We start from the raw sequence: 14795 nt of genomic DNA, 5'->3' as shown, positions 1-14795 counted from the left end.
GAACTGATAGAATTCTACAGGGTGTGGTATCGGTGTGTGAAAACATTCAAGATCCAATGATCCCCAGGCATGCACCTCTAGATGGTGGAGATGTCAGGCATCTTCACTTGGTTGCAAGTGGCCGACAGCCACGTGCAAAATTGCCCTGGCTAATTTCACACACTGTTAACCAGGTAACAAAAATAGGATGAAAACTATAAGGGTGGAGTTCTAAGTGAGAAAACTTGAGTACTGTACAATTTGACTGGCACACAAATCCACAAACTGATTGGAATAATGCATGAGATGTGTTATTCCTACTTAAGTATTTATACTGCATTTCCTCCCCAAGAATTGTTTGTAAGCTCCATTAATTTCAAGGGCCTGGTTCACACACAATACACTATGTGCACAAGCCTCAGAACCCATGCACTCCTTCATTGTGGTCAGGAGGAAGACAATGAAAGCTTTTGCTTCAGTTGTCAACTGTAGTTGTATTCAAAACTGGAAAACCTGTATTTAGTATTAACTATAGTTTAGGGAAACAAGTTAACTTTTAAAATGTGCTCTGTTTCCACCCCGCCCCGCCATTAGCAGTAACCACTGTTAGCGACCACTATTACTGACCACTCTTCTTCTCAGTTTGGATGAAATGAGGAACCATTCTGTTCCCTGCAAATAACTTGTGCTCATTCCCATAGCACTGAACTGTGGTTTTGTGTTATGTTTGAATGCATTCTCAACATGCAAGCTTAGGAGTGCAGCTTTAAACGTCAAAAATGTTTTTACATCTTCTATTGTAGATACGTTATTCAAATAATTTACTCAAGTTGTACTGATTACAATTCTAAGGAACAAACAGAGCAATTTAGAGTGGCTTTGCACAATTTACTGCCACTAATCTTTAGATAGTGTGTAATAGATTAAATGTATTCTGTCTTCCAATCCTCTCTCAACCCTCCATTCTAATTATTCTATAGCTACATTTGGAAGCAGCAACATCTGGATGAATAAAAAAGCTCCACTGTGATTTAACTGAGGGGATTTTCCCCTGAAACAGGAATACAGTATTATTCAATCAGTCACAATTCAAAGGTCAGCATGCTTAGGCTGCAATCTTAAATACAACGCACCTACAAGTTAGACCCACTGAACACAGTGAGATTTACTTCTAAAGAAACATACAGGAATTGTGCTCTATTTAAGCCCTTTGATTTGGGTGGGTTGAACACCAATAACAATGTACTTCATTGCTACAATGCCATTTTACTATTCCCTGATTGTATAAATACCAGAATCAGTTTCAAAGAGGCTTTATACTACTGGGGACTAAATTAAGAGTTTGCAGAACTTAGTTATGACTAAGTGATTTTTTTATTACATAACAAATATTTTTATTATAGCTTTAAATGGTGTTGACATGTTTCATAATGGGCATATATGTTTAATTTTCTTTACAAAAGTAGCCATACAAGTCTGATCATACTTCTATAAAATATTGTTCCCATTAACATGCTTCATATTATTCATCATATTTGAGTAGCCTCAAGCAATTTTGGGGGGGGGGGAATGTAAGGGTTAAGGCACAAGGTATACCTTCTTTTTAAAAAGTTATTTGAAGAAACATAAACAAAATATCTTTCTCTTTGAAGGTTTGAGCTGCATAGATTCCTCATGCTAGTAAACTGTGGCATTCTGAAAAATGCAGGAGGGGTATGCCCATATCTACTAGCATTGCTACTATTCATAACTGGCCTAACAGTTTTCAAGCTTTAGTAACCCAAGCCCTTAAAAAAAAATCACCATTCCTCTTAGTATGCTGACATGCACTGAATCCAAGGGGAAAGTTTCTGGCCATTTTGCAAGCTGGACTCATTGTCTGGCGAGGCCATTTTGCTGGTGGAGGCTTTTGCTCTTAACATGAAATACTTTTCAGTAAAGAGCATCATCCCCCAACTCAATCTTAACATTACTTGCATTTTCTATGCTGTTTGAGCATACCCATCTCCTGCCATCAGCTGACAGCTTTTACCGGGGGACAGAGGAATGCAAATATGCGGGGAAAATTAAAAGCAGCAGGGAAATTTAGGAGCTGGTCTGCCCTGTTGCTCCTTTTACATACTGATCTGCACCTGTCAAGCCACAAAAACAACCAGGCTCTTCTGGCTGAACAGCAAGGAGTGCAAAAAATAGAAAAAAATTAAAACACAACACAGAGAGCATGAAAACTGTTACATGAGGCACAGAGGACAATTTTGTTTCATTTTCTCAAAGGCGTAACACAAAAATCCTATCACGTTTATACCAAATAATATGGCCTACTTCTCACTTGAAAGAGGATGCATCTCAAACCTGTGTCAGGGCTGAAATAGAAAAATTCCTTCCTGTAGCACCTTAAAGACCAACTAAGTTAGTTCTTGGTATAAGCTTTCGTGTGCAAGCACACTTCTTCAGATACACATCTGAAGAAGTGTGTATCTGAAGAAGTGTGCTTGCACACGAAAGCTTATACCAAGAACTAACTTAGTTGGTCTTTAAGGTGCTACAGGAAGGAATTTTTCTATTTCGACTATGGCAGACCAACACGGCTACCCATCTGTAACTGTGTCAGGGCTGTGTGTGTGTGTGCAGACTGACATTAAAAAAATATATGAAGCAGCATTCAGTTAACTCCCTGCGCACAGATAACTAGTGTGTCACAGCTAAGACAAGTTTCTTGACACACTAGCTGTCTTTAAAAACAACTCCCTACACATAGAAAACCAGGAGTGTGACATGGCAGCCCCACCCCCCCTTACAGCACACCTGCACAAATGGAAAAGTAGTTTATATAGTGTACACAAAGCCGGAGGAGGACCAGAGGGCGTGTGTTTCTCTCCAGAACGATAGCCTTCGGTGAGTAGAAGATATTTGTTTTTAAGTAGGGCGGAATGTTCACTGAGGGAACAACCCCCCCCCCCCGCAATCGCTGCCACAACCAACCCCGCCCCCCCCCGCAACCTGAATCCGCACAGTCATGACGGAGATGAACCTCCCCACCCCACGAAAACAAGGCCTCTCCTATTCCCCCACATCAAGCGCCCAGAGGCGCAGTAAAAATATTTAACCCCACCCCATTCTTTGACTCCCCCCCCCCGCAACCTGAAGTGGCCCAGCCCTGACAGAGGTCAGCAGCCCCGCCCCCGCCTCCTCCGCTCCCTTTACACGGGGCTGGGGAGAGAAGATGGCCGACAGACCCCGGCCCCTCTGAAGACGGGGGGCTGGCGGGGGGGGGGAGAGGCAAGCACAAAGGAAAAGGGGCAGAAAAGACCGGGGGGGGGCTCTGAGGTGAAATGGGGCGGCGACGGGAGGCCTGAGGGGGGGGGCGGCAGGAGAAGGAATGCGCTTGAGGAGGGCAGAGGGGGCGCGGGGTCCTTCCCTCCGCCCGCCCGCCCGCCTCCCCTTCACACTGACCTGGCTCGGCCGGCTCCATGTCACTCCCTCCCGAGAAAGGCGGCGGCGAGGGAGGGGGGCGCGAGGGGCCAAGTGCCCAGGAGGGGCGGAGTCTTCCCTCAAACGCCGCGAGAGGTTATAAGCGCGGCGAGGAGATAACAGGCTCGCCTCGGCCCCTCCCTCTCGTCGCGGGGGGGGGGGCGGGCGGCGGGCTCTCGCGAGAGCTCGGCCGCCGGCAAGAAAGGAAAGCGGCCGGAAATCTCGCGAGGCTCTACTGCGGGGAAGGAATAGCGGCGCTGGCCAGCGGGCCGGCAGCAGCTCTCGCGACACTTGAGCCCCGCTGTGTTTGTCGAGGGAGGGCGAAGGGGCCGCGTGTGCTGCGGCTGTGGGCGTCGCTGCCGGGGCCAAGGCGGAGGGAGGAGCGAGGCTTCCCTACCAGGGGCCGGGCGGGGGCGTCCTTGCTGGGCCGGGCGAGGTTGCCCCCCCCTCCGGAGGCAGCCCCTGGGCGGCAGGGGGCAGCGCTTGCTGGGGCTGGGCTTCTTCCACGAACAAGCCCCTGCCATGTTCGAGGCGGCTTCCCCTGGTCCTAGCGAAAGTGGCTGCTGCTGGGGAGCCCACACAAGGGGAGTCCCCAGGCCTATGATTTGCACAGGCTCATCCGCAGATGGTCCCTCGCCTCGGCTTTACACCTGCGTAGAAATGAAGTCACATTCTCGGAGGGAAAGGATGCCCAGGGTCCATAGCTGTCAACTTTCAGACTTGGAAATAAGGGATCAGCAGCCTCATCTGTCCCGGGGACAGTCTACGGGATATCTAACAATCCGGGATAGCAGTGGGAAACGGCGCTGGAATAAGGGAATTTCCCGCAAAAAAAGGGAAGGTTGGCAGCTATGCCAGGGTCCGATTCACCGAGAATTAACAGGGCACCTGCTTTCTTTCAAGTTAGCTCAAGGCTGAATTTTCCCTGCACGTGCCTTGACATGCAGTCTTGAGTTAGCAGAGTCTCCTAACTCCTTTCTCTTGCACTCTCTTTTTTCATCTCTTCCTAATAAAGGCTATCAAAGCATGTGGCATAATTCCCACCAGCTCCCCTTGCTGAAGACTTCACAGGTTGCACCGTGAGCATAGGACGCTGACAGGGAGCAGAGAGAAAGAGGGATCCACAAGCAGACATCATGCATGCTCAGACCATTAAGGCAATTGCTGATGTCTCACTGCCCTGTGGCATTGGTTTGAATGGGCAGCAAGTGAGTGTCAGGCGGAGCAGCGGCCAGGTGCTGAAGGGCTGAGCTGGGTGTGGCAGCCACATGGATCTCCGAAGCTCACCTGCTGCCCATGGGTGTGGTAGAGGATGTTGCTCCCTTTGCACTAGTAAGATTTAGCTGCCAGGCTGGTTGGGTTCCTGCCCCTTCCATGTGACTTTTTTCATTCATGAGATTGGGTGGGAGCTGAATGGGGCTCAGCAGGCCCCCTTTTTTTGGCCCACTGGATCCTCCCCAGGCTACCCTCCTCACTGGTCCTGCTTCATGCTCTCCTTCAGTGTTCCTCAGGAGAGATGTGCCCTTGAACTTAGACAACGCCTCTTGCGTGCCTGGGGAGAGAGGGGTGTGTGTGGAAAGTACCTTGCTGTAGAAAAGTAAAACCTGCATTCATTGTTCCGCCCGCTTTTGCCTCTGTACTGCTGGCATATGGCCCCAGAAGGTCACCTAAAGAAGGTGTTCTGCTTCCGTGTTAGAGGCACTGGTGTGGTGTGTGTTGGGCTAGGAGCAGTCAGGCCTTGGTTAAATTTCAATTCTAACCATGAACCTCAGTGGGTAACGTAGAGCAAGGCACTACCTCTCAGACATGCCTACCTTGAAGGGTTGCTGTGAGAAAAAAGGCAAGAATAAATAACTATGTACAATACACCACCCTGAGCCCCCTTGGAAGAAGGTGATAAACAAATTACCACTGTTGCACAGGAGCAATGTATTTTTAAACTGTAGCCTTATTAATCCATGGGTCGGAATAATTGTTGCACCCGAGCAGAGACAAAAGGAGCCAAACGACACCAAGGGGTTAATCCAGAGAAAGAGCGTTTTATTCTGCCATCCGGGGGGGCAGAAGGCCACCTGTGTGATTCAGTTCACAAAAGACAGGCCGCACCGAAAACATTTTACAAGCAGGTTTTATCCTTTTTTCAAACCCCTTTTTTCCTCTCCCCCTTCACAGATTCTTACATAGAAATGTTGCTTTTCGTTCTCTGACTCTGTTCCCGGAAGTATGTTGCAAATCAATGTACCAGGACAAGGTTATCTTGGATCTGGGAAGCGAAAGCTTTACTGTTCTCAGCTCTGAGTTTGTTACAGCGTTTTTGTTACAGAGAGGACTGCTTAGCTCATGCTTTTTGTCTTAGAGGAAAATGCAGTTTTTAAAATGCGTACTCCGAGGCCTGGCTGGGGGGGGGGAATTCACAAACAGTTTTTAGGGCTTTCTGGGGTAACCCTAACTGTACCCCTTCATTCCATACCTCTCAATTTTTGGACAGCCTTTTTCTTAAAAAGGCTCGTCCCAGGAAGGCACAGGCTGATATTCTCGGGTCAGAGCTATAATCTGGGGGCGAAGCATGCGAGAAATCATATTGCGTGTCATTGTATGCAAGCATTGCAGGAAGCAAGGTACAGAAAAGCAAAAAATTAGCAAAATGAAAAGTGGGCCAAGCAGCAGCAAAAACAGGCCTTTTGCCCATCCTAGGTTTGGCAACCAGTCAAGCCATGACATGTCCCATCCCTCCCAGGTTTGGGTAGGAATATGGGCCACTGTTTCAAGTCCTGCTGCCAAATTGCGAATGGCCTCACCATGATCAGAGATGTTAAAGCAACAGGCCCCACCTGTGAGATTTAACGCTGCACAAAAGCCTCCATGTTGCGCCAGGAGAAAGTCCAATGCTAATTGGACTGAGAGAAACGCATTGCGTGTCTCATCCAATTGCGTGGCAATTAGCCTAAGGGCCGTGGCTGTCGTGTTAGCAACAATCTCTACCATTGCCTGGAGTCTGATTATGCGGTTCAAGTTATAGATCGGCCCCCTTGCCCCAGAGATTTTCTCTCCCCGATTCCATGAGGCTGGAGCATAATGGGCCAATATCCTTTCCGGAGGCCACTGATTTTTGCCCCAATTCTGGGAGCTGCCACCTGCAAGTGTTGCCAGGTCAGCCGAACGCCTCCTTCTAGGGGGTGCAGAGGGTATCTGGTCAGGAATCCACATGGGGAGTATTAAGTAGGCTGGAAAACAGACCCCATACCATCCTCTTGGGAGGGCATGATAGGCCTTCCTGCCACACACCCAGTAAACGTCCTGACCATGGGCAGATATGGTGCCTCTCAGCAAGCGGGCCAGGCATGCAGTCAAATTGGAACCAGAAAAAGTTCCTGTCTCGGACTCAGGCATGTTAGTTGGGGCTGGGAAGGTACGATCACAGTGGGAAGTGCCCACATAGGTCTGAGCGTCACTTGCGTCATTTGATTTGTTGACACAAAGGCAGCCAGTGATCCTGTGAACCTGGAAAGGGACGGAATGATTCCATAAAGAAGAATGGTTGCCCAGAGGCTGGAAGGCAACAAGTGGAGTTGTAACCAAGGATTCATTCCAAGGCACAGGGAGGAGTGGCATTCCTCCGAGAGCATCTACAGGGGCCAGAGTGCAGACGGCACAATTGGTCCGATTTGCAGAGAACGCAACCATCTCAGCAACCTGAATCCACTTATTATATGTGTGGTGGGCCCCCCACGATTGCAGCAGTTGTCTGGTCACTGTGAGTGGTATTGGCATTTCAAAGGTCAAATGCAGCAGAAATACCAGCACGGGGACCCACAGTCGCATTTGAGCCATTGTATGCATGGGGAGGGGCTTAGGTAAGTGCTAGAGAGTGGGCTGGGGTGTAATTACGCTGAAAGAAAAGACCCACTAGACACCCTCCTTTGCAGGGGTGGCGTAAAGCAAACCAGGCCCAGGTACCTTCAATAAAGTTCAGTTATGCAAAAGGAAAAGAAAAGAAAATGTCCCCTTTCAATCCATGCTGGATTCTTGAGCCGTGCAAAACGCCAGCGTCCAGGAGTGACGTTTAGCAGGGCTGTAGTCTGGTGGGCGTCGGGTCGTCTGATGGGCGTTGGGCATCTTGGGTCCCTTCCAACAAGGCTGGAGCGATGTCTGGGCGTCTGGGTCCTCTTCACCTGGTTCATAGGGATGCAGAGGTATCCTGGCAAAAGTCCACCTGTTAAGAGAAGAGAAAACAAAGACGGCAGCGATTGCACAGAACAAATTGATAGATAACATTTGCACATAAGGTATATTAACTCAAAGGGGATGCTTGGCAGGAAACTTTGCAAGGGGTTAACAGTTCTGTTCCTTGGGTTAAGTTTGCCAGCCGAGATTTTTAAAAGTCTCATTCATGTGCTCTAAGTTTCAGAGCTCTCGTGGCCTGTAAGCCATGTTGCAAATTTCAGTTGATTTGCCAGTGTCTGTATAAAGAACAATGCGCTCCTTGCTTCTGGCAAAGTTTCAAAATTCCTATGTTATGCTGCGGCTCCTTTTTCAGAGTAAAATTGCACCTTAAAAAGAAAAACTTGACAAAGTTCACAGAAAGCATTCACTTGCTTTTTTAAGAAAGTCACTTTTCCAGGTTAGTTCTTGGGGCAGGGGGGTGGGTAACCCTTGGCCTTCTGGTTTATGTGGCGAAACTGTAAATCCAGAAAGTGTGAGGTTCAGGGTAGCTGGGTGGTGAGAATGCAGCATTTTCCTCAAAAGAAGGATTTTGATTTTTCCAATTACAAATATTGGAGCTTGTAAAAGGGACATGTTGAATGGTAAAGGTCCTTGGAGGTCGAACACCCCGATCATTTGGCTGTTCCAAAGGATCATACACTTGCCTGAGAGGGGCCACCACAGTGGGTTTGGACAAAGCCTTCGATTTAAGTGTCTTTACATGTTTTGTTGCCCTGTCCCACGCTGTTCTCAAAACCTTTTGCTTTTTTCTCCGATTCTCATCCTGGCACTGGGCTGCTTCTAGAACCCAGGGGGCCACATCCAGTTCTGTTTTAAACGGTTCTACATACTGGAACACTCTGTCAAACTGCTTACTAGTCCATCTTATCTCTTTATCTAGAGTTTTTCTGAAGTCATCATCATCATCACTATCATCATCACCTTTCTCTTCACCTTCCTTGCTTGCATCACAAAGGGGTTGGGGAGGGGCAGAGGGGGGAATCTTCTCATTTGGGTCCTCAGTCTGGGCATTGGGCAGAGAAGCAGCCCTATTTGCTCCCAGATTTGGTTGTCTTGGCGCAGTTGCTGCATGTGGTGGTGGTGGTGGGGGGTAATTATCTCCTCTTCCAGGACTGGCAAAACTGGTGGCTTCTTAACTTGTAATTGTACTGAACACAGTTTGACTTGGGCAGTCACAATTCTATTTGTCCGAAGCCATGAGGGATTTTGATCCACATTGGCTTTCCAGATAGAAATATAGGGAATCTGATCTGTGTGGGCCTTGAAAATGTTACTCCATAAAATGTTGACCAAGTTTGGATCAAAGGATCCTCCAGTAGGCCATTCTGGTAAATACGAAGTCCAGTCAACTTCACATAAATGTTGGAGTCTGCTTTTTTTTGAGTTTACATCCCCACTCTTCTGCTTTCATGGCACTTTTCCAGTTTTCCAGAAAGCTCTGTAGTGGTGTCTCAAGAATTGTTTTACTGCTTTTATTTCCCATGACTCTGGGATCCTGGGGACACTGGGACACTCAGCCCTCCTAACGTTATTTTTTTTCACTCAGTCACAGGCCAGACGTTGCTGTCAACGTCTCACACACTCAAAACATTCACTGGAGTGTCCCCACACGCACATTCAGAAAAACCCATGTACCTCCCCCAATCCCTTTCCCCCCCCCAAAAAAAACCAAAACCACAACCGGCAGTGCTTCACAACTTCGACCGGGGCCCAAGAGCACCTTTTTTTGCTGCTTCTTCTGGGCACAAAACCAACAACCAACCATAACCGGCAGCGCTTAGACTTCGACCGGGGCCCTAGCAGCACCCTTTGCTGCTTTTTCTGGGCGACACCAAAACCAGTGGCACTTCTTCTACCCTGCTGGCGGAGCTGATCAGGCTCTCTTTTTGCTTGCACCTATCCTTGTGGAGCTTGCTCCCACCTATACCCTGTGGAGCTTACCTTTTTCCTCGAGGTACCTTCTTTCTGCACGGCCGTTGCTCTTTCTCTCCGTCACTTTGTCGCGTGTCCACTCAGGAACGGGTGGCCAGTCCCTCCCACGAAGTTGGCAGGATGCGCGCTGGAACTGTTGACCCGGTATCCCGAGCTGCTCGCCTTGCAGTGACGCCCTGGACCTCTTTGTCCCTCGATCTCGGGGAACGTGCTTTTCCCGGCCAATGCACCAGAAATATGTAGCCTTATTAATCCATGGGTCGGAATAATTGTTGCACCCGAGCAGAGACAAAAGGAGCCAAACGACACCAAGGGGTTAATCCAGAGAAAGAGCGTTTTATTCTGCCATCCGGGGGGGGGGGGGGCAGAAGGCCACCTGTGTGATTCAGTTCACAAAAGACAGGCCGCACCGAAAACATTTTACAAGCAGGTTTTATCCTTTTTTCAAACCCCTTTTTTCCTCTCCCCCTTCACAGATTCTTACATAGAAATGTTGCTTTTCGTTCTCTGACTCTGTTCCCGGAAGTATGTTGCAAATCAATGTACCAGGACAAGGTTATCTTGGATCTGGGAAGCGAAAGCTTTACTGTTCTCAGCTCTGAGTTTGTTACAGCGTTTTTGTTACAGAGAGGACTGCTTAGCTCATGCTTTTTGTCTTAGAGGAAAATGCAGTTTTTAAAATGCGTACTCCGAGGCCTGGCTGGGGGGGGGAATTCACAAACAGTTTTTAGGGCTTTCTGGGGTAACCCTAACTGTACCCCTTCATTACTAATTGTTACGTTATAAGCCACTGCTGGGCCATCTCACTGTGGGCCAGAAGTTGTGGTGGGGGCACATATTTTTTAATAAATAAATGCATTTTTGAAAAGGGGAGGGAAGAGCCTTGTTCTTTTAGAACAGCAAGCACACAGGGCTCTGTGTAAATTTGTATGGTCTTTTTCTCTGAAAAAAAAAATTTGGTGGTCAAAGCCTAACTATGTTAGACTTTGCCCTTTGGTGCTAACAGTGGGGGCAGGGGGCTGTGACTGTCTCGCTCACAGCAAGGCTGCCCAACTCCCTTACACGTTCTGTGCAGATTCTATTGCATTGTCTTGCAAAAAAAATCAGTCGTGATCTTTCACCGGATAAGCGCTTTCCACATCCGGTAAAGATGTACTGTACACGTTGGGGCTCAGAGGAAAAGGCAGTGCCCTCCTTCTGGCCACCAAGGGCATAAACTTCGCTGCTGTGGAAAGTGAAACTGAGGGGAAGGACGGAGACTTCGTTTCCTTCATACGCCTGCGCCTTAAAAAAGACAACTCCGCTTTCCTGTAACCCGAGAGTCGCGCATTCGGGACCCCAGGAGAGGCGGAACCATTGTGCTCAGTTGTCCTGTGCAGCGGATATATTTACGTGCCGTACCAAAGGGATTAATTTTTGCGTTTGGAGAGCCATGGCGGGGTCCGGGGCAGAGCTAAAACCTGCCGTATTGAAGCACCGGCGAACTACACTCGAACGGGTCGAAAAGTTTATCTCCGAGATATACTTCACGGACTGCAACCTCCGGGGCAGGTGGGCTTGTGTTGGTCCGACACCTAAAGCCTTCCCCATTCACCCCACCTGGCTTACGCAGCGCAGCGTTAAACTACGGAACTCCCTCCCACAGGAGGCAGTGATGGCCACCAACTTGGATGGCTTTATAAGTGGGTTACCGTCGCAGTTCCATGGAGGAGAGGGCTATGGACGGCTACTAGCTGCGATGGCTGTGCTCTGCCTCCAACAATTGGAGCAAATAACACTTGTGAATATCAGTTTCTGGAAACTGCAGAGGCGGGGGAATGTGCTGTTGTGCTCAAGTCCATTGGCGAAGCCATGCGGGGGGCAGGAAGGGGCAACCGCTCCCCCAAATCAATTCAAATCAATAAAAATGAATAGCTAACTGAGTTTCTGCACCCCCCCCAACAAAAGGCCTGCCCCCTCCTAACAAAAATAATGGCTATGCCCATGCTCAGGTCTTGCTTCCGGTTTTCCCACTGGGGCATCTGATTCCCCCCCCCCGTGAGAATAGGATGTGGACTAGATGGGCCATTCCATTCAGCTATTCCACCTGGCCTTCAATTTGAATTAACCTGATCCTCTGTTCCCATTTCCCTTTCCTTTTCTATGAAGAAACCCTTCTGGGACCCCACTTTTAAGCTCTTCCCTGGTCTCCTTGCCGGCCCTAGTAGGACCAACTTGGCCAGTTAGCCCTGGTGATCATTTGATGTCTACTGACTGGGTTTCTCCCCCCCCCCCAAAAAAAAATGACCCCTGAATTTTAGAATTTTATTGACATTGATATAAAAAAAATTCTTCCAGTAGCACCTTTAAGACCAACTAAGTTAGTTCTTGGTATGAGCTTTCGTGTGCAAGCACACTTCTTCAGATACACTGAAACAGAAGTTGCCAGATCCTTCTATATAGTGAGAAGGTGGGGAGGGGTATTACTCAGAAGGGTGGTGGGAATGGGAGATAGGCAGATAGCTGGGATGAGCCTGCTGACGACTCTTAACGACTGTAATGGGTCTTACAGGAAAAGGCAAGGGGTGAGAAGGTGAGAAATGGCTTAGTCATGTATAATGGGATAAGAATCCAATGTCTTTGTTCAAACCAGGTTTCTCCATGGTTTTAAGTTTGGTAATGAGTTGCAATTCAGCAGTTTCTCTTTCCAGTCTATTTCTGAAATTCCTTTGTAGTAAAACAGCTACTTTGAGATCTTGTATAGAATGTCCTGGGAGATTAAAGTGTTCTCCTACTGGTTTCTCTGTTTTGTGATTCTTGATGTCAGATTTATGTCCATTTATTCTTTGGCGTAAGGTTTGGCCTGTTTGTCCAATATAGAGAGCTGAAGGACACTGTTGGCATTTGATGCCATACACAATGTTAGATGATGAGCAATTGAATAGTCCCGAGATGGTATGTGTGATGTTGTTGGGGCCAGTAATGGTGTTGTCCGGGTGTATGTGGCAGCAAAGTTGGCATCTGGGTTTATTGCAGGCTCTGGTGCCAGTGTCCGTGTTAAGTCTGGTTGTAGTATTATTGTGGGTTAGGAGTTGTTTAAGATTGGGTGGCTGTCTGTAGGCAATGAAAGGTCTTCCTCCCAGAGCTTGAGAAAGAGAACTGTCATTGTCCAGGAGAGGTTGTAGATCTCTGATGATGCGTTGTACAGTTTTAACTTGGGAGCTGTATGTGATGACTAGAGGTGTTCTGTTATTTTCTTTTTTGGGTCTGTCTTGCAGCAAGTTCTCTCTGGGTATAAGTCTGGCTCTGTTGATCTGTTGTCTAACTTCATCTGCTGGGTATTTTAGTTCTGAAAAGGTTTGCTGTAGATCTCTTAGGTGAGAGTCTCTGTCTGTAGAATTGGAACAGATGCGGCTGTAACGTAGTGCCTGGCTATATACAATGGACTGTTTGGTATGTTTGGGATGGTAGCTAGAGGCATGTAGATATGTTTGTCGGTCAGTTGGTTTACGGTATAAGGTGGTGTCCATGCGCCCATCCTGTATTTTTATAGTAGTGTCCAAAAAATGTATTTCTTGCATAGATTGATTCATTGTAAGGTTGATTGTGGGGTGAAAATCATTAAATTTCTGGTGAAAGGTGTCCAGGGTCTGTTGACCATGTGTCCAGATGATAAAAATATCGTCAATGTATCGCAGATACAAGAGAGGTTTGAGTGGGTAGGAGTTTAGGAAACGTTGTTCTAAATCTGCCATGAAGATGTTGGCATACTGTGGGGCCATGCGGGTGCCCATTGCTGTGCCGCTGATCTGAAGGAACAGGTCATCACCGAATTTGAAGTTGTTGTGGGTAAGGACAAATTGGCAGAGTTTGGTGGCAAGGTCCGCTGTGGTTTTATCTGAAATGGTGTTCCTTATAGCTTGTAAACCATCGTTGTGTGGGATGTTGGTATACAGAGATTCCACATCCATAGTAGCTAGTATAGTGTTGTTGGGAAGATTATTTAAAGATGAATGATGCTGCATTTATGTTGTGTTTTTATGCTGTTTTTAAGTCGCACTTTAACCAATGTTTTATATTTGCTGTTAGCTGCCCTGAGCCCGGAATTTTAAATCGGGAAGGGTGGGGTATAAATAAAAAATTATTGATTGATTGATTGAATCCAGTAGACTCTTCTCATGGTTATTACATTCTTAAGAACACACAGTTTGGCCTGCATGGAGGATTTCATGTGACCATATTTGTTTTTAGAAGGTGGTTGTGGCCATGTTGGGTCCAGAGGATAGCACAATAGAAGTACTGTACAGTTTAAGAGCCTTTCGAGAGTCCTGTCTTTTGCTGTTAGAGGCTACATGAGACTTCCAAGTTTCAAAGTGGCCCTTGTAGCCCCATCCTCTTAATCATAGAATTGTGGAATTGGAAGTGACCCTGATGGTCATCTAGTCCAATCCCCTGCAATGTCTCAACTAAAGCATTCCCGGGTTTGGACAGTTTGATCTCCAGCCATTTTAACTGTTTGCTGTGAAACATGCCATCTGATTTCTACTTCCACAGTTGGAGTCAATGCTGCTTCTGAATACAGTGGTACCTCGGGTTAAGAACTTAATTCGTTGTGGAGGTCCATTCTTAAAAGGTACCACTTTAGCTAATGGGGCCTGCTGCCGCCGTGCGATTTCTGTTCTCATCCTGAAGCAAAGTTGTCAAGCATCTTTTTCTCCGCAGTGACCCATCAGATTTATTTTATTTATTTATAATTATACTTGTACAGTGGTACCTCAGGTTACAGACGCTTCAGGTTACAGACTCCGCTAACCCAGAAATATTACCTCGCGTTAAGAACTTTGCTTCAGGATGAGAACAGAAATCGTGCTCCGGCGGCGCAGCGGCAGCGGGAGGCCCCATTAGTTAAAGTGGTGCTTCAGGTTAAGAACAGTTTCAGGTTGAGAACGGACCTCCGGAACGAATTAAGTTCTTAACCCGAGGTACCACTGTATACTGCAATTTCATAAAAAATATCAAAGAGCTGATGACACTGAGGTGTGTGTTTCACTGCAGGTTGTTTGGTGCTTCCTGCTCGTTGGCATCTCTCTCTTGCTTTGAAACCTCACAGCGGATTCCATATGACGAAGCTGTCAGACAAGAATTTAGGCTTGTGAAGGTTGGAGACTGTTTTGGAAGCACGTAAGTATTCCCTTAGAGGCTAATGAATT

General features: G+C 47.4%; 2 protein-coding genes across 3 annotated transcripts in view; one reads left to right on the top strand and one right to left on the bottom strand.

The window, feature by feature from the left end:
* IREB2 (iron responsive element binding protein 2) overlaps nucleotides 1-3592 on the bottom strand; it is a 37673-nt gene extending 34081 nt beyond the window's left edge. Inside the window, exon 1 of the mRNA XM_081019866.1 lies at nucleotides 3433-3592. Within this exon, the coding sequence (XP_080875992.1) occupies nucleotides 3433-3451 (19 nt within the window). The 5' untranslated portion in view covers nucleotides 3452-3592. The remainder of the gene's footprint in view (nucleotides 1-3432) is intronic.
* A 7039-nt stretch (nucleotides 3593-10631) lies between these two features.
* Nucleotides 10632-14795, top strand: part of MAN2C1 (mannosidase alpha class 2C member 1) — a 36207-nt gene continuing 32043 nt past the window's right edge. The window contains exons 1-2 of one of the 2 annotated variants that reach the window (XM_081019857.1): nucleotides 10632-11157; nucleotides 14641-14766. In XM_081019857.1, the coding sequence (XP_080875983.1) occupies nucleotides 11039-11157; nucleotides 14641-14766 (245 nt within the window). In that variant the 5' untranslated portion in view covers nucleotides 10632-11038. Of the gene's footprint in view, nucleotides 11158-11247; nucleotides 11387-14640; nucleotides 14767-14795 lie in introns of those variants that run through there. The other variant, XM_081019858.1, reaches the window with a different exon arrangement.

The sequence above is a fragment of the Podarcis pityusensis genome (genome assembly GCF_964106645.2).
Source record: "Podarcis pityusensis genome assembly, chromosome: 9".
NCBI classification, from domain to species: Eukaryota; Metazoa; Chordata; class Lepidosauria; order Squamata; family Lacertidae; genus Podarcis; species Podarcis pityusensis.
Note: the sequence above shows the minus strand (reverse complement) of the source record. Positions and strands in the feature narration are given on the sequence as shown.